We start from the raw sequence: 23346 nt of genomic DNA, 5'->3' as shown, positions 1-23346 counted from the left end.
ATACAGAGAAACAAAGTTTAAGTTGAATTTAAAGTAACTATTAATGTCAAAACTATCAAAACAAATGAGCCAGTGTCATTTTAAAGTGTTTTTAAATGAAAAACAATTACTTGTACTTGTCTGTACTTTATTAAAAGCAGAGAACTTCACTGTTCTAAGCACATGCTGTTAATGCAGCAGCAGACTACCTGGCAAAGAAACATGAACAGTAATCATGCACACAGACAACCACACCCTGAGAATCTCAATTGTGAAACAGTTTTGATAGCCAGACCTTCCACTGGACTCCTAGTAATAAAAACAGATTTCCAGCTGCATTTAGTCAAAGGTCATTACGAAAGTTGTAACTTCTGCTTCCAACCCTACATATATGCAGTTCTCAAGATTTAATTCCTATTTTTCCTCTTATGTGGGAAGTAGCTCAAGATGTTTATCCTAGTAGAACGCAGGTTACTAGAAATTCCATTTCAGATTTGGAGCTATGGGACCAGAAGTCATACCAACAGGGAACAGCACTCCCATAATCAAAAAATCTGTTAATTTTTGCATCTAGACAACCTCTATACAGAATGAGAAAGAAAGAACAGAGGATTGGTTTGGAAGTTACACTCTTTGACAGCAAAATAAGCGCCCTATTACAACCTGCTACTTAGCCACTATTAGCTGACGCATTTTACCTGTTTTATATGAAAGGAGGACTCAAAAATAATAAACATAGCACATGAGTTATAGGAATGGAGGCCATGAAAGTATAGTCTATTTCAGACTAAATTTTCACTAGAAGCAGAAAGCAATTTCCAGGGCAAATTTTATAGAACTCTATTATAAACATAGTAAAGTTATATTTGCCTTTTTAGCACACACAGAGATGCACTTGGTTACTCCTGTATATAACTTTGTTTCAATATAATCAGGCTAAAGAACTTTGTACAAGACTTACTAGTTGGTTTGGGGTTTTTTTTTTTTTGCTAAAGTTAAGCCACAGAGGAGGTACTCTGTGAAGTCCTCTTAAGAAATGTGAAAACAATAGAGAAATAGATCAGAATAACTCAGTAAAGCATACTAACAGAGGAAATGAAAGCTACAGAAAAACCAGACGGGAAGTGTAAATGCAAATAGTTCTGTAAGAACTCAGGGCAGCCAAGTTTATCATCTGAAGAACTGCACTACCACCACATTCTCCTTAATTTCATTTTATCACCATTACAAATACTCCACTAACCCAAACAGAATTTTTGCTTTCTACTTTTACAATGTTAAACAATTTACATGACATATACCTTAAATAACGAACCACACAAACTACTTGCGCTTTTACAGCAGCACACAGAAAGCGCTACTGAAGAACAACAGCTCAAGTACCTACATGCTCTGTTCTCTTTAACACTACATTAGCGAGTCTTAGAAGCCGAGGAGTTGCTCGAATAAGCTAAAAGAAAGCGTGGAGAACTTCACGCAAGTGGAGAAAGCCCGACAGACCGACACAAAACGCTACGCGAGACGCGAGCCAGGGCAGCTACCGACACGGGAGCACCAGTCCCTTCCCCAGCTGCAAAACTCCGAGGACCGGAGGCTTCTTACTAGCACTTTTATTGCTCACTAACAGTACAAGATTTCTTTTTTTTTTTTTCCCCTCCATCCTTTTTCCAGGTACTTTCTGAGCTCACGTAAAATTCCTGCAAACAGCCTCCCCGAAGCCCGCTGCACGGAGCCGAAAACACGGAGGTTTCCCCGGTCCCGGCCCCTCCCGAGCGGCCTCCCCCTCCCCCACCGGGAGCGGAGAAGCGGAGCGGAGCCGGGCGCTGCCCCCGGCCCAGGGGGGCGGAGGCCGCCCGCGCCCACGGCGACACCGAGGCCCCCGAGCCGCCCGCAGGCCCCGTTCCGCCGGCGCCCACCTGCCCACGGTCTGGTTGGCCAGCTGCTTCATACGGTTGAACTGCTTCTTCATGGCGGCGGCCGCACCTGCCCGGCCTCCCGCCGGGCACCGACACCACGAACCGTGCGGGAGCTCCGCGACCGCCCCGGCCTCCTCCCTGCCGCGGCGCCCCGCCCACGCCGGAACCCGCCCACGCCGGAACACGACACCGCTTCCGGCCACGCCCACCCGACGCCGCCGGGGGACATCCACATCCCGCGAGGGGGGGAACCCGGAAGTCCCGCCCCCGCGGCCCGGATGCGGGCCCCACCCCTCACACCTCCTCCCCCCTGCGCCCTGCGGTCGATAAAAGCAGGCGCGCCGGCCCCCGCCCTTGCCTAGGAGCGGGGGGACTCTGCCAGCGGCCTCGGGAGCGGCGTCTGGGCCTGAGGCTGCGTGAGGAAACTGCCCTGTGTGCCCCCACCCCGGGCGTTATCCCCCATGTGCGCTCCCTCCGCGCGGCCTGCGGCGGGCGGGCCTCGAGGTGGTATCACCTAGCAACCGCCCGGACTGTCGTTCCCGACATGCCGCGCGACGCGGCGACTCTTCCTGGGTGGGGCGGTGCGTATCGCGCTCTCCTGTTGGCTGTGGCGGAAACTGACAAGGCCGTGGGCCAACCGCGGCGGCGCGCCGCCGAGCTCCGCGGGGCCGCCGTGCGGGCGCCGCCCAATGGGAGGTGGCGGGGGCGGGCCGCCGCGGCTGGCGCGCGCCCTGGCGCTCCCGTCGCCCGCGCCTTCCATGGCGGCCGCTGCCCGCGACCACCTCCCCGCCGCCGGCCTCGACGAGGCGGACGAGGCGGTCCGGGGCACCTGCGAGGACGCGTCCGTCTGCAAACGGTAGCGGCGGCCCGAGGGGAGCAGGAGGCGGGGCGGGGCTGCCGCCCTCTGGGGCGGGCCGGGCTGGGCCGCTCCGGTGGCCCCGGGCGCTGGCGGGGGCGAGGGGAGGCAGCGCGGGGCGGGACGCGCCTGGGCCCCGCTGGGGGAGGCGAAACGTGGGGCGGCCCCGCTGGACCGGCTTGGAAAGGGCAAAAAGCCTCCCCGCTTTACCCGTGTGTCGCACCTGGGGAAGGTGCAGCGGCTTCTTTGGTCGCTTTTGCCAGTTTTACTCGTCAAGGGTGAGGGCGGGCCTTGGTGACCGAATGGCTCTGAAGGCCTTCTGGTCGGAAACAAATACGTTAAAGCTGTATAAAAGAAATGGTGTTTAGAAAAATAAACTTCAAAATGTCATGAGCATTTCTCACCTGAGAAGACTGTTGAGTGTTTGCTATGAAGTTATCTTTCTCTGAATCTAATAGCTTCAGCCCTCTCATTTGACATAAACTTTTCAAGCCCTCTTATTAATCAGCTATCTTATTTTCAGTTTAGAATTTAGTTATAAAACTGCCTCCGTTGAGAATTACAGTTGTGGTGGAAATCTGATATTTCAATAATGTCCTATCTCAGGAAAAGCTTTTTGTTGTTTTTCAGAATTCTTTGCATTATCTTTTCTGGAGCATGTAAGCTTGAGTGGGGGGCTGATGAATTTTGTTGCCCTGTTATACATGGGCAAGAATTTAATTTCTGTCATTGCTGGTTTTTTATCCCTTCCCTTGTTTTCAGTATAGCAATAATGTATTTTTTTTTGAGTGATAACCTTTTCAAATTGGTTGTAAAACTAGTATTTTCTTTTAGAATAGCATTATTGTTTGTGTTAAAGTGATATCTGGAAGCTCTGGGATAAGTGGCAACAGTTCATAGAGTCATGATGTGTAGAAGTAAAACACACTTCATCTACGGTCTAAGGCACTTTAGACAGACAGTTCCTCTGTTGGCTGGGTCCTCAAGAAGGAAATATTTGATATTGTGGTGAAGACACCTGTGCAAGTTCCCCAAATAGTGCAGAGGCTATTAAAAAGGTGCTTGTTTAATATGGCAACAGCCAGCATTTTAACCAGAGTGTTTATAACTTCTGAATTGAAATAGTTCCGCGTGTTCTGCAGGGTTTTAAAATCTTGGCCATATACAGACACAGGTCAGAGAGTGACCTTTTCAGTTTGTATATCTTTGAGTAAATCCTGATGGCCTTATTTCATAATTCTTCTCCTATTTTTTTTCCCTCCACTTGTCAGATTTGCTGTAAGTGTTGGCTACTGGAAGGACCCTTACATCCAGTATTTTGTGAGGCAAGCCAAAGAAAGAAAAGCGCCTGAAATCAATAGAGGCAAGTTGGCATGTGAATGTGGATGAAGATAATGCAAATGTATTCCTAAAAAGTCTTGAAGAGCAGCTGACAAAGCTTCCACGTACCAGATATTATGGAATGTAGGAAGTGTGTAAAAGAATGATAGAAATACTCTCACGCTGGCAATTACGTACTGTATCTGCTCTTTTAAATATTATCCTTTTAATCAAAAACCTTGTCCTTTGCTCTCAGCCTTCTGAATGGAGTGTCTCTGTTTCTCAATTAATGGACAGTAATCTCTACAAAGCAACCAAAACTGTTGATTTGACCCAGGACAGCAGGGTATATGCCAGCTCTGGCCTCTGCAAGATTTAAGTGTCCACACTGCCTAGAATTAATCTGGTCTAGTCAAGGTGAAACTCGACTAAAACTTTATTTACCCAAGGAACCACATTTTTTCAGTGCGTCAGATTTTGTTAGTAATTAAAAACAACAACCTTAGATATCTTAGAGTGTATTATTCTTCCAAGGAAACACCTTTTTTGATAGATAAGGAGTTTACAAAGTTACGTAAAAATCTCAGTGTGTCTTAATCAGTCAATATTATGCTAAAATAATAATTTTAAAAATTAAACTTTTTTCAACAGGCTATTATGCTCGTGTTCATGGAGTCAGTTATCTGCTTAAGGCTTTCCTAAAGAAGACAGAATGCAACTGTCAAATTGTTAATCTTGGTGCTGGCATGGATACTCTGTTCTGGAGATTAAAGGTAATGATAGCTGAGAGTAATGATCCCAGATGGAGATTTGTGCAGCCCTCTGAAACACTCTTCTCTGAGGGCTTGTCTGTGCTGTATTCTGTAGTACAATGTGGACACGTGCAGCTAGCCCAAGTAGTGTGGCAGACTGTCCAGGCTGAACTTTGCCTCAGCTTGCTTAGAATTTGTTTAGGTATCTTTAAATTGCAGTGCAGGGTGAGATGTTGTTTTCACCGGCTTTTACCAAGAGTGTGACATGAAGGTGACCTCTAGTGGACTTCCAGGAACAGAGTTTGAACATCACATATTGGTATCCTCTGAAGTTTAGGATCTCACTTTTTAAATCTTATATTATTAAAACAGAAATGAGGTGCCAATGTACAGGGTTGTACGTGCCCTATTTACCAGTTTGTGAGTTATTGCTTTGTAATTCACAATAATTCAGACAGACTATAATTCCAGAATGTTGTTATCATTCTGAGTAAATCCATCTCTAAAGCATCTTAGCTTCTCGTAAGCATATACTTTTGTCAATTTATTTCTGGAAGAAAGTCCAGAGAAGCTAGTTTCATTTTCCTTGGTCACAAATCATTATGTTACAGTCAGTGGAAGGGAAATAGATAATTAATTTTTTTGAGACATGAAATTTTCCCCTTACCTACATTTCTATGAAAACTATGTCAGTACACAGTTTTATTAAAATTCCTGCAACTGAGATTTTAAAAGTTAGCGGGGCCCTTAATTCCACCTCTTTCTTTTTGTTGTAAATAGCAGATATACTATGATTAAGGTAAAGAAGATGGGACCCAGTTAATCTTACACTTCAGTGTTCTGACTACTGATTTAAACTCCTGTTCAGAAATGCATTAGATTGACAAGCTGGAACTTGCAGTACATGTTCATCATAAAAGGATTGCAGCGCAGGGAGAGACTTGGCACAGCTTATCTATCAGGGTGTCAAACCATGCATGCCAGTATGAAATGAAGGGATTTTCCACTTGTTTGTAATAGAGAAATACTGATGTTCTTGTAGTCCGGCTGTCAATTTGATGACGAGTTGTAGAATTTAGTCGCTTTCTGTGTAAACCTGTGCAAACTGTTCCTCACTCATTTTGTAGAGTATACTGGAGATGCATGGTAAAATGTAGTAATTGTTTCCAGTTACTGTGCTCTTTTAAATCCTGATAGTATATTGTTGGAACTTATGTTTCAGTGATCTCATGTCTAGGACTGCCACATAGCATAAGAAGTTAAGTTTTTCTTGATGCTTAGGGGACATATTAATATCTCTTGACTTTTATTTTTTTAAGCTGGGAGACATTAAGGTATACTAACTATTATTAGGAATGCTGAAATAAATGAACCCAAAACTTCTTGGAGCATAAAGGCATGTTTTTTTTCTCATGTGCAAGAGAAACTTGAATGTCCCTAATGCTAAACTCTTACTCCATTTCTCAGGATGAAAATCTTCTCCCTAGAAAATATTTTGAAGTGGATTTTCCAATGATAGTTGCAAGAAAAATACATAATATCAAGTAAGTATTATATGAGACTGGATTTAATTCAGCAGAATGTCATGAATTACAAGCTATGGATGTTAATTATTACATCTCCCTTCTGAGAAACAATTCATGCTCTAGGATTTGGAATAAAGCTTTGATTATGCAGGCAAGTCATGCATGAAACTGTCCAGCTGCTGTTCCAGATTGGAGAAGTTATGTGGAAGCTTTAGCGGAGGGGAAAGCAGGCTTTAGTTTTGAGTGAGAAAATTATAAGGGATAGGGGAAGCATCAAGATTAGAGGCGATTAAATCTGCTTCTTTTACTACTAAAGAGGGCAGTAAATTCCCAGACTTGCATGTTGAAATAGGGAGAGGATAACTGATACTTTATTTGAATATTCTGTTTCAGTGAATAAGTTAAGGCTTATGGAAAACACCTGCAGAGAGGGTCTGGATTTCTCTTGAGATATTAGCTCAAAGCTTAAGTCACTGGGTTTTTGTTTGATGACTTCCTTTTGGGGGAGAGGGGCAAGGGAGGGCAGATTTGTTGTATCCTCACTTATAAAAGGCAACTRCATTACTAAGTCTAACTTGCAAATATTTTTATTTCCAGTAGATGGCAGACATATTCTCTTGTCCGTATATGTATATATATTTAAGCACACAGTTAAACAATCTTAAATGCTCAAAGATGCTTTTTCCTTCTTCCCACAGATCAAAACCTCCCCTGTCAAAACCAATTATGGAATCCCATTCAGGGGAGTCTCTTCTAATAGGTGAGTCATCTTAAAAATAAGACAGCAATGTGCTGCAGCACTTTAAAAACTTTTCTGATCACTTTGTTCTGCTATGTGGGCAGGCTTTTAATTTTGAAGCACTGTGTGGACAGAGATTTGGGAAAGAAAAGGCTTTTTTCTTCTTTTAGTATCTTGTCCTTTTGCTTCTGTGTCGTATTAGAAATGTTTTCTCTTTAAGGGATTTTGTTCTGCCCCCCCAATTTTTTTTTTTCTCTCATGTAGTTTAACTTGTGTTTTCTTCTCTGTCACAGAAAAGGAAAAATGCTACTGAGGATCATGTATACTTGATTTAAAAAAATCTATTGTTTTTACCAGTCTTTTTTTCTAAGAGCACAAGTCTTTATATTTAGCAGAGTCTTCACAGTAGAAATACAGTCTGCACAGTCCATTCTCAGAAGTCAGTGCCACTTCTTAACATTTTATACTCCAAACTTTAGTTTTGGAAGTTTTGCTTTCATGAGGGCACCTTTACAAACTATCAGAAATACTCCTGCCTGCAGCAAGGTACCAATTATCCCAAATAGTTTTCAAGTGAGGATGTTATGCTTAGTAGCTGTGGTTTGGTAGTACTCTGTCTTGGCTTACTGGATTATTGTTTTTGTGTCAAGATTATAATTTAAAAACCTCTTTGTGAAACAACTGTGTTCTGCTCAGTAGTGTTCTCAGTGCCTGAATAGAAGATATTGCACTGTAGTAGCTGTTTTGGACCCTTCAGGAGGAACAGTAATTATCTGCATCTAAGATACCAACTAATTTGTGTTAGCAGATGTAGCCCTAAAACAGAGCTAGGGTGGTCTTGTGTTTCCTGATATGATTAATTTTATTGGTGCTTTTTGTATGCACAATCCTATCTAAGGGTCTAGAGGGCTTGGAAAGGCTGCCTCTACAAAGAGTGAGAAGGTGTGCCCGTACTGCCAGCGGCCAGATGTAGGTGAGCTTTACCCCAAGACTCTCTTAGTGCTTGAGCTTGGACCAAAGTTCTGCTACATGCTGATTAGATTGTGCATGTTTACGCATATTATGCACATTTTATTGCTGTGTATTAAAGGGTCTTATCCTTAACTTACCAACCTTGTACATGCCATTTGAATGGCAGAACTCTCCATTGCTAATTTAGGTCTCAAAAGTTGAAAACCCAATGACCCATCTCAGAAAAAGGGTTTCTAAGTACCACGGTGTTCCAGGTAAGAGAGCTTACTATGACAGTATGATACAATGAGATATTCAGCATAAGCATTCTAAAAAGTCATTAATACAAGGTCTGTTAGAGGTGATTAATAGTATTTGTGTTATTGAACAGCTTAGATCCGTCTAGTACAGCAGAAGAACAGCAAAGTTATCAAGTTGCAAGCAGTGTATTGCAACTGAAAGCTACTAATTAACAAGTGATAGCAGTCAGCTGCAATTATTATGTCATTGTTGTATGTATTGGAGTGGGTTATTTCTCTAAAGTGATTTGCTTGTTCTTTTTCAGTGCTGGGTTTTAAAAGCTTTAGAGTAGCAATTTTACCCCAGCCAGGCTGCATGGGTCCCACCACACTGAGATTGTTGGCATACAGCATAATGTTCAAATATTTGGAGATGGTGGAAATCTGTTGCAGAATGCTAGTTTTAACTGGCACTTAACCACAGATGAGTTTGAGTGAATTCCATGTTGGAATCCCTCTTTGAAGGACATATCAATGGAACAGCCTCATAAGGAAGGGCCAGTAGAAGAGGCTGTGGAATAAATAGACAAATTGAACGGTCAGATGAATATTGTGTGGTCCTAGAGATTTCTTAGAGTTCTAAAGGAACTTGACAATGAAATAGCTCAACTACTAACTGGTATATACCCTCTCATTTTAAAACTGTCTTAGTACCTGAGAACTGGAAGGTGGCGACTGACTCAAATGGGCTCCAGGAGAAATCCAGGGAACTACAAGCCAGTAGGACTGATGTCTCTACTGGACAAATTAGTAGAAACTCTAACAGACAGACTTAGTGGAACACATGAATAATATAATGTATTGAGAGAGTCAACATGGCTTTTGTAAAGGTAAGTTATGCCTCACAAACCTATTGGGAGTTCTCTGTAGGAATCAACAGACGTTTTGGACAAAGACATCCAGTTAATACAGTACTTGAATTTCTGAAAGTCTTTTGACTGAGTCTGTCACCAAAGGTTCCCAAAGAAATTAAGCTGCTGTTGGGGTGGGGGGAAAGCAATGGCGCTCACATGGATAAAGAAATGGGAATGAAAGGTAGACATACATGGTTAATTTTCATTGTGGAGGGGGATGGAGATCTGTGTGCAGAGATATGTTGTTCGGAACTAAGAAATGATTAGGAAAATGGAGGTGGCAGCTTGTTGGCAATACCAAGCTCTTCAGAGTGGTAAAGAAATGTAGAAGAATCTTACTAAACTAGTGACTTGGTGATTAATTCCATGTGGATGAAGTGATATGCAGGGGGTGAAAAATTGTGTGCCTTATGTGTGAAATGATAGGCTGCTGGCTGYTTATTGCTGCCCAGATACAAGATTGGGGGATTATAATAGATACATAAAAGCATCAGCTTGCTACTCGGTAATGGTCCAGAAATCCAAATCAAATTTTAGAATTCTTAGGAAAAAATTAGAAAACAGATGTCACCGATGGTAGCACATGCTTGCCCTTTCTTTTCTTTTCCCTAGATAGCTGCTGTTGGCCTTTGAGAATTAGGATGCTATACTAGGTGGATCTTTGGTATGACCTGATACAGCTGTTAGAATAGTTTTAATGTCAAACTTCTGGGAATGCTAACTGTCACAGGGATTGTAATATGGCATAATGAAGCAGCGYTTCCAGAGGATAGTGCAATGTTACTCATTCTTGTCTTTTTTTATCCTAAATCTGTTCCACACTGTCTCTTGTATATTAGGAATAATCTGTGYATGTACTTCGGAATTTGTTGCTTGAGTTGATATAACATCCCTTGACATGATTCTTGTTCTCTTACTGCTTTTCCTCTCATGCTAAATGGCTTYATTTCAGGGAACTAGTGCTAAAAGACAACTTTCTTGGCTTCAGGGCAACATCTGCTTTCTCCTTGCCCTTTAGAGAAAGAAATGACAGCATGGCTTGCAATTCAAGTACAGGTATTTGTGGACTCTTTGCCCTTAAATGCAGCAAGATGACACTTGCCATTGAACAGCTTTGTCGTTTCATTGGGAATGTTAGCTCTCCAGGGAAGAGCAGTGGAGTCATGCAGTGATTTGACATTGCTGTGGCAATATCAAGTTAAATTGTTTTCAAAGTTCAGTGATGTTGTCTGATTTACAATGAAATCACTAGTGTCAGGAAGATAGTACTCCACCTTTGCTACTTTGCAGGTGCAAATTACATTTCCCTGAACATTGCCTTTCTGTGCCACTTAGGAATCCACACTTTCTGGCTCTGGCATGTCCAGCTTTGGGAGTTGGTTACTTAACTTCCTTCTTTCTGCATTTCCAAACTTGCTTGTGACCTAATAAAGAGGTCAGAAATGTTGATGTCTTGGTGACTTGCATGCCTTGCATTGGGGAGGATCCTGTACTTACARGACAGACTGAATTTCTTTGTATTTTGGTATATACCCTTGCTCTGTTGTAGTTGCAAACAGTCTGAGTGAAACCAGTACTGTGTTATGACTGAGAGCCTACAGAAYAGGTTGTATGGACCAGTTGTAAAGCTGCCAAAGATACCTTAGGATAAATCTTAATGAGAGCACTTTGAATCAATAGTATCTTGCCTGCTTTCTGTTGGAAAACGTCTAGGAAAGTGTTACGTTAATCTAGGAATAGCATGAGAAAAGAAAACTCTGAATTCTTGTAGCAGAGGTATTACTGTACTTCAAGCACTGATGATTCTGTAATGCTTCTTCAGTACACAGATTAATGTGGGGAGTGAGTGCCTGAGGGCCACCATAAAAACTGAACATTCATGTGCTGCTATAACAGTTAGCATGTTTCTGTGAAGGGAAACTTCATTGCAGTGAGGTCAAAAGGCAACTGTAAGAAACACTTATTACCATTTAGTTACTGTAATGACATCTAAATTCAAACCACTTGTATTGTTACTTCCTTGCCAAAAATCRTGGAGAGTACGCCACTTGTATGATCAGAGCAAAAAATTCTCTCTTGTATTATGCCTAAATAATGGTAGTACGCCCCTAGGCTGAAAGGAGTCTTTGTGTTTAGGAGATGGAGAGGCTGGTTTTCTTTCTCTCCTTCCCTCTTCCCTCCCTGGTAATTCTCAAATGAAATATGAATCTGGTAATTCTAAATTCTTTTTCATACATATTTAAGTGACAAACATTGTACAAAACTGAATAGGCTGGATCTAAGCATCACAAAGAAAACTATAATGTAGCTCTGTGCTCTAAAAAAAAAAAAAAAAAAAATCAGGATTAATCAACTTTGTTAAAGCCATGATGAAACACTGGCCTCTGGAGGAGAATTAGTGCTTAGAATATGAGATTTTTCAATGGATTAAGTCACCAAAGTTGGCTGTCCCAGCGTTAGGACAGCTGGCCTGAGTTGCAACAAGGTGTCCCTATTTACTTAAAAACTGTCCAGAGAGTCGAGCTTATAAGCAAGATGACAGAAAAGTTATTCATAGAAAGTAAATCCTTTCAAATAAGTAATTTGGTTTCTGGGGGCAGTTTCTCTTCTAGCAGAGTGCACATTCACTGTGTGGTCATGTAATAGGGAAGCTTTTTCCATTTGCAGACGGCTTTTCCTTATGCCTGGTCCTTGCTGAACTGCCTTGTGTGTCAGTGCAGTGTGGGTGTGTTGTCCTCTGGCCCAGCTCAAGGACGGAAGGCAGCATCAGCAGTGCTCCTGCCAGCGGGCCGAGTGCTGGTGGAGCGGGATGGGGTTCCTGTGTGGGGGAACGTCACTGTGGGAGATGCCTTTGGAAGAGTGAGATTTCAATAAGGAATTTTTTTTAATATAAAGAGATTGAGTCCATTAAATGAAACTTGCTAATAATAAGAAATCAGTGAAGACAATGTGGCTGCMCTACCAAGCTGAAGTTTGCTTTTTCTTTTTGAGCGGCTCTCTAGGTAGGTTATGTTGTAAAATACATTTGCACCAATACTGCTCCATCAAGATGGAAGTATATCTTTAAATTTTCATGTTTAGAGCATTAAACAATGCAATAAAGTTGAAATTGATGCCAAAGACCACGAGCTAGCATTGCATTATTTTCTGCGGTGTTTATGGCCTTCTTTGACTTTTGGCCTCCAAGCTTGGAACAACGATGATTCCAGCTATCATCAGCTCTCTTTGCCCTGCATTAAGTGAGTTTCTGCTATCTAAATGTGATGGAGCAGTTGTCAGTCTATTTAAAAATTTGAAGTTGTTTGCCTAATAAAGCCTGATCTTTTCATCCCTTTGACTTTATACAGAAAAGGATATTTTGTCATATATAGGCCAAAGATGGAAGCTGGCAGAAAATCTTASAAGGAATTTTAGAAGAGGCTGGGCTTAAACTCTGTCGTCTTGCTTGTTTTTCTTTTGCCTCTACTTGCATTTAAAAATTGCTTTGTGGAAATTTCATATTCTTACCTAGGATTTCCTCTGAGATAGAAATATTGTTCATAAATGTTGATGTATATGAATTAGGGAGATATTTAATGAGATGGTCTCAGGTATGTTTAAAATGTACAATTTTTAACACATSTATCAGCTTGTGTGTAATATGCATGCAGCTCTGCCTTAATTTTCATCTGTGGTTGTTTGCCAGCCACCATYGGTGGAGGGCCAAGGAAAGTTTGCAGGAAGCTGTGTGGAGGAACAAGTACTTTCTGTCTGAACCAGGTGGGCCAAGTACTGGAAATGGAAGTAAAGTAATTGCATTTGGAGTAAAAGACTTTTGAAGAAAGGAAGAGAATCCATCCCTCCTCAGCTTTCTGCTGTGAGGGAGTCCTGTGCAATCCTAAAGAAATTCCCAGGCATTAAGTGTGCTTAGCTTTAAGGTTTAAAGAATATTTCCACTGGGCCAAATCACCCTTAAACCTATTCTAGCTTTTTCCAGTAGGTAACTTGGAACTATGGCTGGATGGCTGTTTATTTTTTCTTGCCCCCAACCAACATCTCCAAAAACAATTCTTTAACTCTCTTCCAAGCTAGACAGCTTAGCACAGAGGGTCACCCAGATTACTTTCTCTGGCTGTCCCCCCTCCCACCATATCAAGGCTTAACAGATTTCTGTTTTCTTGTATGTGTGTATACAGGCTGATTAAAAAACAGTGTTAATAATTTTGATTGCTGAAATTTGAACTGTTATGATGGAAACTGTGCTTCTAGAGAATTCCTAACTTAAAATTTGAGAGCTTTTGCTCCTTCCTGCTCTTCACTGACAGAAATGCTCAAATCATCATGGTGTGAGCAAAAGGCATTTACTTCCATCTCTGGTGAAGTGTTTGTGCTGCTTCCATTATGGATCATTTAAACATTTTTTGCAGTTAATTTCTGGTCAAAATTAACATACTAGTATGTTCAAGTCGATAAATCTGGACAGCAGGCAAACCGGTATATAAATACTTTCCTTCCCCCACCTCCCCCTGCCAAAAAAAAAAGCCTCTGGTGTTCTGCYTGTACCAGTAAGCAATCTTTGTTCAGCCTTTGGATGCCATTATCATGGCCTTGATATAATAACTTAAATAGAAGGGTGTGGGAAGTAGTATAGCTATTATAGAACACGTACATAGGAAAAAACCTTGACTCAAAATGTTGAATCATTTGCTGCACAACTTATTTTCTTCCTACAACTTTCTGCATGAACCATTCTGTGGGTTTTTTTTGTACCCGTTCAGAAGTATTGCTAGAAAGCCAGCACTTGCTAGTGACATGCTTGGGGAGCTGGTCACTTGAAAACTAGATGGAGTTGCATCTTCTAGATTAAGCAGTGCTTCAAACACTAGCAAATTGCTTTTTCAATTTTTTCTCCTGAAATGGAAAACCCCTTTCATCCTGTCTCTTCAGCCACTCGGCTTCTCTTTCCCTCTTCGCCCAGCTCTTGACATCGGCTCCCGCGTGGCCGTTCAGAAGCTGTGGCCGTCTGCAGCAGTGCTGCGGGRTTCCAGGTGGAGCCATGCCAGAGCTAGTGAGAGCTACTGCAGACATATATTGACTGTCCACTACAAGGCCACTTTAATCTCTCACTCTGGGATTTTTCCACTGTTTAGTTATATTACTGCTTCTTGTGATTGTCATGCTGTAGGAGGGGAAAATGAATGTGGTGTTCTATCCTCATGACTTCACTCCAGTAGTACAGCTCTTGAGTTAAAGCTAAAGCATGGATGGAAGAGCAATCTGATGTATTTCCAGACAACTTTACATATTTAAGTGGTTTTGATATTATACTTRTAAAATTCTTTTTATGGTGACTGGTCTTACATATTTGAATTGGCTGCAACCGCATGTCAGAATGCTATTGATAGCAAAATGCTCGTGCTGCTAGTGGCTTCCTTATGCTTTTGCTAGTAAGAGTCAATGGCTGAATGCCTTTTGACTTTAGTATTAGTTTCTTCTTTTTGTTGGAAAGCATTAACAGGAGCTTGCTGCCTGTTGTAGGCCAAGGAAGTATATTTGCTTCTTGGAATACCTTTTCTAAACTTGTGATTCCAAATTTGTAATATCACAAGATCATATGAAAAGTCTAAATTATAATTTTTGAACACCTAACCTGTGTTTGATACCCATATATAATATATAACTGTATGTATTGTTAATTTTTGATATGTTGTTACTCTTAACTTAAATTTTTCATGAATTATTGAAGGAAGTATGTATAGATATATTGGGTCATCCAAAAAGACTAAAAACAATAGAGAAAACCCTCTCAAACAACCTCTCCTCCAAGTCTTTGATCCTCACACTTTTTTCTTCTCTCTGCATTCCTTGAAACCATGGTAACAGATGGGATAACCAATCTGCATTATAGTGGCTGCAGAGTAAAAGATTAGGCTTGTTACAGATTCTGATGCTAATATAGCACAATCCATAAAACATAATAACCTRGTAACTAATATTTGGAGAAGAAGAGTTTGCTGTTAATTGCTAGGTATAACAAATCAAATGGACTTCAACCTCTTATGCTCCTGTGTCTTTGTGGTTTTTTTGTTCGCTTTTTAAGCAATTTTGTAATTTCAGCGTCCCTCTTATTTGTAACCATTAGTCTCTCAAAATTTAAACCTGCAGATTCTCACAGCCTAGACTCCAGTCGATATTCCATAATAGGAGGAGATCTCCGTTTCTCATCAGATCTGGAGGAAAAGCTAAAGAAACATAACCTGGATATACAGTAAGGTGTTTTTTGTTTTGTTTTTTTGATGGGGGCTTGTGGAAGCAGACTGTGGAAAGTCAGACTTGGACATACAGTATCTGCATCCAGTTATCATTATGCTATTTCCATGGTTACCTTTTTCTGAGCCCTTTGAGCAGAAGGAATTGTGCAGACACCTCCTGTAGCCTCACTGAACTGAGCAGGCTGTTATTGCAGTTACTGCTCGGTAGTCCAAGCCTGAAACAAGGGTGTTTCTTATGTAGTCCATTCTGCAAAATGCATTTTCATCTTCCTGAAAAGATGAAGCATTAAAGAACTATGGGTTTCTTGGTCTTAAACTGCTGGAATGAATGAAGTCTGTGGGGTTTTCTTTTGTGTGGGTTTTTTTTTTTTGTGAACGTGTTTCTAGTGGTTGCTTGTCTGTGATATACRTAGTCCTTGCAAGTTAAAGCTACTGCTGTAGGTCAGGCAGTTGTTAAGGCCTTCTCTTTTCTTTTTAATTGTCTTTTGTCCCATAGGGGATGAGTTCCCACAGCAGCCATTCTCTGCCTTAGAGCTCCTCAGAGGCAAGGTTTTTCTTCTCCATTTCATGAATTTAACTCTTTTAGAGATTTCTACCCCTTTGTCTAATTTGGTTGAAATTTAGCTAATAGAATCAAAGTTTAGAAGAGGGGGGAATGTGGATGCATAGATGTATGTATACACARAGCATGATTGCATAAGCTGTTCCTTTAGGAAAGTAAGCTAAAACCATTGTGGTCACTGCCCCTTTCCATTGAAAGAAGGGTGGCTATTTATAATCCAGTGCATTTTGAGCATCACTATCTAAAATAGAGATGATTTCCCCCTTTGTATCAAAAACTCGTAAGTTGCGCTTTTTCCTGAGTGGAATCTTCATTGGTTCAATGGCATTTTGTTAATGCTGACTGGATGGTGCCTAGATAAGTGTACATCCCCCACCGCTATTGTTTTTGGGGGGGGGGGGTGAGTCAAGATTTCTAGGAGCATAGCTGGTAAAATGAAAACTAATTCTGTCTATGTTAAATTATTTTAGAGTTTTAACTTTGCAATTAGTTTCTATTGTCTCTGCTTAAAACTAGACTTTTGGTAAAACAATTGTTATGGAGTCTCCTGAGAACTTAACTCTGGAATCTGTCTGGGCTTTTATTGTTCAAGTTTTAAGCGTCTGAGAGGGGCGCAGTGTAAGTTTTTAGAGTGGATGATGGACATACCTTTCAAATCTAAGATATATAAATAGCAGCTATCTGTCTGGGTGGGAGAGAGCATATGGGTAAGCAGAATGCATCAAATTGCCATTTAAATCTTTGCACTTCCGTCTTCTGAAATCTCATCTTGCTTGTCTACATTGCTGTTCCCGATTACTTGTTTCCTGTTCTTTCCAATTTTCAATTAAAAGACCTTAATTCTAGGCAAAATTAATCATGTATTTTTTTGTGGAAGGGTGAAAGAGGCAATATGCAACCTATAGATTGTATTTTGCTAYGTAATACATAACGTTTTTTTCCTGATACTTGAATAAATTTGTCTAATTATCGTTCTTATTTTAAGAGCAAACACTTTTTTGTATTTGTACTTTATCATAGTTTTACTGCTGTCTAAAAGAGATCTGACTGTGTGGATAGGATGCGATTCTTTTCCAAAATGCATTTTAATGTATACTTCTCTTCATGCTATCAGAGTTCAGAGGATGCTGATAGGATACAGATTGTTCTGTGTTCATAGCATGGCTGGCTTAAGGGAAATTGTTTCCTAATGTGCAGTTTTGTAACCATAGGAGTTCACTATGGTTAATTTGGCAGCTCCAGAAAACCCCATTCTAGTCCACTTGATGAAATTATTTAATTCAGCTTTAAATGTCTAGTTCATAATGGTGTGGAATTTTTTAAATAATTTTTGGGCACATGAAATGACTTGCTAATARTTCTTCATAGATTTTTGTTTTGCTAGAAATACTTCTCTTGTTTTTTGTTTTAAAGATTGCCAACGCTCCTGATAGCAGAATGTGTGCTGGTTTACATGACGCCACAACAATCTGCAAATCTTTTGAAGTGGGCAGCAAGCACTTTTCCAGTGGCAATGTTTATAAATTATGAGCAGGTAAAACAAAAATGACATTTTTAGAGCTGCATTATTGTCGTAAGAATTGCTTTTGAAATTGGGAGTTCTGCCTGTAAAATAAGAGTAGGCTATATCCTTTTCTATAGGCAATGGTTCTGCTGGAGTTCTTTGGTAACGTGTCTTATCTTGTAGAACTGTTAGCTCATTATGTATATTCATGCAAGGAATATACAGTTTTTCTGAAGGATGATTGCTAGGCCATCTTGAACTAAAAGAACTGAGACTTAATGCGTTTATGAAGAAAACTGTAAAATGTTGTTTTAGATAAGACAAAGTAAAAAAAATGATGCTCAATGTTAAATATGAGTTTATAGCATTAGAGTTCTTGGGTAAAGTGGAGCAAAAATCACCGCAGCATGAACTGAACTTTTCTGTATGGAAGTGAAAAACCACCTCAGGGGAATTGGGTAGCTCTAGGAATTGGTAACAGARTCTTCCATATTCTAAATCACTGCTAGAGATCTAAACCAAGCCGCTGACAACCTAAAGCAGAGTCAATCTTCAGTTCCCAGTACATAGTTCCTGTGTTCATAAAGGAAATGGYATTGTCACTAAAAGCATTAAACTGGCAGTCCCCTTGCAAAAGTGACATAGCTAAGGAGGCTGTGGCGGTGGGAAATGAGACCTGGTGGGAGAATATATGAAACTTGCTTTAATGTTATCCTGCACATTTTATAGCATAGGCGATTAGAGTTTAACCAAGTTACCCCTTTCCACTGTGATTACATTCTTTTCAAAAAGGGGAAACACTTTTTGTCTCATTCTCTATCTGAGGTGAATATGACAGATCGGTTTGGACAGATCATGATTGAGAACTTGCAGAGAAGACAGTGTAACCTGGCCGGAGTGGAAGTCTGCAGATCCTTAGACTCTCAGGTAAAGAGGCACAGAACTCGGTGTGTTTGATATTAAATTTAATATGTCTGCAAACTGCAAGGCTCCAAACACTGACGAGAGCAGATTTTGGATGGGGCAGCTGCTATTTACTGAAAACCTTTCCCATCCACATTATGATCATTCCTTGCTATTAATGCCATGGTTGCTAGATATCACCTAGCTTTTGTAATTGTACAAGAACTGCACTAGATCAGAGCACAGCTCCATCTAGCCCGCTGTACTCTTAGTGGTTAGCAGATGCTTAGAGAAGACTGTACAGTTCTTCAATGAACAGGTCAAGTAGATGGCCTACAAAATCCTTGGGGCAAAAACTGGTTTCTGGTATTCTTTGAGTTCTCTGAAAACTGTGCTGCTTGTTTGTTTTACAGAGGGAACGATTGCTGTTAAATGGCTGGGAAACTGCACATGCCATTGATATGATGAAAGTGTACAGCTTTTTGCCACAGGCTGATGTGAAAAGGTATTACTGATAGCTTGCTTGCAGTCAAAAATCATCTTCAGATGCCATTTCTAACATAATTCATGTCGATAAGTAGTATGGGATCCCCTACTGTATCAGAAGGGAGGCTGTGTACAGATGCTGGCTAGCTAGGTGGAACATGGCTGAGTCCTAAGTTCCTGCAGAACCTTAAGGATAGTGCCTGGAGCAACATTAACGATCCAGAAGGTTTTCTCGCTACAGGAGTAGATTGGCAGTGGTGATTTATTTGGGTGAGATGTAAAGCAGGTTGGGACAGAAGTTTGCAGATAGAYGCTACAGAAAAGCTATGTTGAGTTTTTACAGTACCTAAGATGTTTCTTGTGAACATCCAGCCTCCACAGCACTAGGAGAGTACTAAAATACTCAGAACAGGCAGCTGCTTTTCATGTCCCCAAGGGAGTGACAKCCAGGTGTTTGCTCTAGGCTCACTGGCCTGGGTAACACTACTTACCCATTTGCTTTTTTACTACAAGTGGGTGGAAAATGGCYCATCTTGCTGCTCTTTACCTTCTTCCTTGGCAGAATATTTAGATAACTAGCCAAGGCAGGGCAGTAATCTAGTGCTATGACCTATTAAGTTAAGAGGTAGAGAGAGGTATGCGCAACAACGGTGCAACTGTCTCATTACAGATTGCGTCTTCTGTTCATATTGTGTTTATAAGCTAGAGAGCTGAGTTTGTAGACAGAGCTTAGTACATAGAGTATAACTAAAGGCATTAATCATATTTCCTGCCTTCATTAGAAGATACAAAGCATTGCCTTCAACGTTCGGCTTTTACTATGTTGATCTACCCAAGGGAGGCGTTTCTTAGCTGAATGGCCGAATGGTTGCTTCACACAAATGAAAGCTGATTAAAATAGGCTTCCTGTGATAATTCATTTTCCAAATGAAGWCCTTGTTTTCATTGTCATCTGTTGGTTTATCATAAAATATTTCTGTGCATGTGAGTGTTAAGTAATTCTGCATTGATTTTTTTTGTTAATTTTTTAGCATTAAAGAAAAACTAAAAAGGGGGGGGATTGTTTTTAATGAGTAACTTCCTAGGTATTTAATATGAAGCGTAAATCACTACGAGTCACCCATTAACTATAGTTTGAATTAGTCAAACAACTTACCTTGATCAAAATGAATATTTGCATATGGGGATTTCTCAAACCATGCAACTGAACGGGTGAGACTGAAAATCACTGGTTATTTAAATAGGAGAGATGACTATGGGATTTTACCATATGGCACTTGTGGAGAAACATAGTTGGTACTCTTTTGCAGCATTTTAAACTGTTATATCTGTTCATCTCCTTCTACTTGTTCCTGATGCCAATAAATAGGTTATGTAAATTCTGTCCTTCAGTATTAATATGAGGGAAATAATGCTTTCTATTTATAAAACATCTTTGACCCACAGTTCTTTTGCAGCTCTTGTACCTCTGTGGGTATGTTTACAAACTGATGCACCTAAGCTGCTCTCTTGATCCACAGCCTTTCAAAGTGTTTAGTGTGGAAAATAAACRCTCTGATATTCAAGTAACCTAGAGAGAGGGAGGAATGTGCCAGGTTAAACTTTTTAAAGCAAGGACAGCTTGGGAGAAGTAGGGTTTACTATGATTTGTTTGGTGCAAGGCATTAAAATATCTTGTATCAAGATTTCTAGATAGGGACCATTTTTGGAGAAAATTCCTCGGGCCTTATATGTATCATTTGGTCTGTACTTCGTGAGCTCATGTGGGAGAGTTGTTAGGAGCTGCACTGGTCTACCAAGAAAGCCCCACCATTCTTCCAAGACGTGATACGGACTTGTTGCAATTGTCTGGAGAAAGTATTATCTTAAACCGTTCCTGTTATACTTTGCTAAAGATTAATCTCCTTCTGTTAGGCTATACTACTGTGTCTACATAAATCCAACAAGACCAGATAGATGTAGTAAAAGGAGTTAGAAAAGAAATATGGGTATTCATGAGAAGTTATGCAAATTATTTCTGGAACACAGAATTCCRTGGATTAGAAGCTGAAAACATCTTGTGGCTCACTAGTTTAATACATCRACAACAAAGGCTAGGAGCAGTGGTATTTTCATTATGGGCATGTACCTGTATTCATTTACTACAAAGATAACTCTCTGGCGCTACTAATGTTTCATATCTTCCGCTCCTCTGGAGTAAAGATGTGTATGTTATGAAACTGTACTGAGACTTCAATTTAAAATCACAATTTTTATTTTATCCCTACAGAATAGAAGGACTTGAATTCCTAGATGAAAAGGAACTCTTTGAACAACTAATGCAGCACTACTGCATCTGCTGGGCTTCAAAAGACAGCAGTAATCTGGGTAATGTTCTCCAAGGTCTAGAAGGTGACCCTTCACGTTGAAAACTTATGTGGAAAGACTGGGACTATGTACACTAGATGTATGATAGAAATATCCTGTAGCAGAAATGGGGTCTGCTTCTCTGTTGTTGGGGCTGTGAACACCTCCCTGGCAGTGACACATGGCTGTTTCTTCCACAACCTTCTGAGGGTTTGTATAGGCATCTGAATTGCCCAACTAGAAGCCTGTCCAGTACAGGGGAGTTGATTTTTACACTAAAAGATGCTGTATGAGTTACTTTAACTGCCTGCTTTATAGTATCCATGCTAACTGAAAGGTTTACAAATCCTGTGTGTGTGAAGCACCATAAGGACATACAATATATAAAATCAGTGTCCTAACAACAACAAAATTTATATTACTTAGCCCAGTCTTATCCTTCTGCACTGTCCCTGTTTACTTCTAACTAAAAGATTGATGTTTTCCATGCTACTTGTTCCTGGAGGGAAATAATTCTTGAGTTAACTCTTAAATGTTCCTTTTGTTCTTAAAATTCTGTCTCTCCTAGACTGGAATTTCTTTGGTACAAAGACTTGATTAATGCTTTAGGCAGCATCATGTATGATGCTGCTGTTTAAGAAATATTAAAATCAAGAGTTGTGGTTTGGGTAAAGGATGGATGTTTGCAGCCATTATTGTCAAGAGTTAGAAAGACGACTGTTGTAGGCAGTTTATTGCTACTTCTGCCTGCAATTTCAGGGACTTAACTGTTTCCAGAAAGCTTTCTAGCTGCCAGTTTATATTTTTCCTCCCCCTCTCTGYCCCTCCTTTGCTTCTGACAAAGCAGTATTCAAGAACAAATTTTATTTACTGTTCCTTACCAAGTATGAATGGATGGAATCTTTGCTAAAATTGTGCATCTGTCTCAGCCAGACTGAGTACTAGAACATCTGACAGYTGATAAAGCTAGATCTACAATGCTGTGGTGCTGCTGCTGCTGTGACAGAGGTGCTAGCTTGTGGTGTCACCTAACCTGAATTCTACAACTTCTATAGTTTTGAGCTGCAGAAATTAACAATTTTCATTTGATTTGTRATGGCTAAAAGTGATGACTGTTATAGAGAACTTATTTCTAGAGGAGCTAAGCCCAAAAAGCTGACCTCTTCACAGTAGTCAATATTCCTGGAGTCTCCAGCATTACACTTCGCTGTGATTAGAGAAGTATTTAGGATAGTTGTGTGTACCAAAGTTGAATGATGCAGCATATCTTAGAAGTCAAAAAAGACAAAAGTCAAAGGAAATAATCAAATGTCTAATGCCTGGTTATGCTTTAATCTAAAMTGCTTGCTCTTCATCCTGTGTGAACTTACTGCACTTAGTAATGCTACTTTTCCCCAGCTTTCTCTTGTTACTTCCTCTAACAGCCTCTGTATTGTTTCTTCTACCATGAATAACTTCAGTACTCCTTCATTGTTGCATTGCAATCAAAAATGGATTTAAAAAGTACAATTCACCTTGCTTCCTAATTTCCTTGTCTGCCACCAAATCTTACACTTAAGTTTTTATAAATTTCTTAAAGCATCCTTCCTTCCCTAACTATTCTAATAATAGTGAGGCATGGGCAGTATAACAATAAACACTTGTTTCTCCCCCTCCTTCCTACTTTCTTTTCCAAATAGGCCTTGCAAGCATCACATTTTAATATATTTGCTTGAGGAAAGCCATGGGCGGAGAAGCCACAGCTACTGCCTTCTGCTGGAGACAAGATTGAAGAAATGATGGGACTTTGCATGTGCCAACTTCAGTTTGCTCGTCTGTGTAAGCAGCACCAGTGAAAGAAGGTGACCAGTGSTGCAGATGCTGACTCTCCTGTTGGCTTTTGGTAGTTTTAATAAATCTTTTTTGCCCATTGTGAGCAGCTGTTCTGAAGCAAGACTCTCCTTCCTTTTCTGGATATGTAATGACGGACTTTTATAAGATGTCAGTAATTCCTGTTTAAAAACTCACCTTCCTTAGCTTAAAACAAAGTAAAGTGTTCTTGTATTATATTATTTTCCTCTCTTGTCTTCTTGTAGATGTGTAAAATGTATTTGTGACAGGAA

The 23346-nt window shown here is 40.5% G+C and overlaps 2 protein-coding genes across 8 annotated transcripts in view; one reads left to right on the top strand and one right to left on the bottom strand.

The window, feature by feature from the left end:
* The window catches only part of ARHGAP17 (Rho GTPase activating protein 17), a 51200-nt gene extending 49154 nt beyond the window's left edge, over positions 1 to 2046 (bottom strand). For all 6 annotated transcript variants that reach the window (XM_026085246.1, XM_026085229.1, XM_026085270.1 and 3 more), the window contains exon 1: positions 1896 to 2046. In XM_026085246.1, the coding sequence (XP_025941031.1) occupies positions 1896 to 1948 (53 nt within the window). In that variant the 5' untranslated portion in view covers positions 1949 to 2046. The remainder of the gene's footprint in view (positions 1 to 1895) is intronic.
* Positions 2047 to 2612: 566 nt separating this feature from the next.
* Positions 2613 to 23292, top strand: LCMT1 (leucine carboxyl methyltransferase 1). Of its 2 annotated transcripts, none has more exons than XM_026085137.1 (11): positions 2613 to 2751; positions 4023 to 4114; positions 4723 to 4844; positions 6291 to 6367; positions 7048 to 7109; positions 15337 to 15439; positions 17419 to 17539; positions 18335 to 18436; positions 18826 to 18917; positions 21168 to 21265; positions 22924 to 23292. In XM_026085137.1, exons 1-11 carry the CDS (start codon positions 2654 to 2656, stop codon positions 22944 to 22946), a joined length of 990 nt encoding a protein of 329 aa, XP_025940922.1. In that variant the 5' UTR covers positions 2613 to 2653; the 3' UTR covers positions 22947 to 23292. The 2 variants fall into 2 exon arrangements, with proteins under 2 accessions (XP_025940922.1, XP_025940912.1); XM_026085127.1 differs by having other exon boundaries at positions 21168 to 21289.
* The last annotated feature ends 54 nt before the right edge of the window (positions 23293 to 23346 follow it).

Source organism: Apteryx rowi, unplaced genomic scaffold (assembly GCF_003343035.1).
Source record: "Apteryx rowi isolate R43461 unplaced genomic scaffold, aptRow1 scaffold_119, whole genome shotgun sequence".
Lineage (NCBI taxonomy): Eukaryota > Metazoa > Chordata > Aves > Apterygiformes > Apterygidae > Apteryx > Apteryx rowi.
The sequence above is the reverse complement of the archived record's forward strand: the minus strand, read 5'-3'. Positions and strand labels throughout refer to the sequence as shown.

What these genes read in the sequence shown, in the direction of transcription:
- LCMT1 (XM_026085127.1), top strand. Translation starts at nt 2,654, where the DNA reads ATGGCGGCCGCTGCCCGCGACCACCTCCCCGCCGCCGGCCTCGACGAG. An exon ending in TGTTTATAAATTATGAGCAG is followed by an intron (nt 17,540 to 18,334) that starts GTAAAACAAAAA and finishes TCTCTATCTGAG; the next exon opens with GTGAATATGACAGATCGGTT. An exon ending in CCACAGGCTGATGTGAAAAG is followed by an intron (nt 18,918 to 21,167) that starts GTATTACTGATA and finishes TTATCCCTACAG; the next exon opens with AATAGAAGGACTTGAATTCC.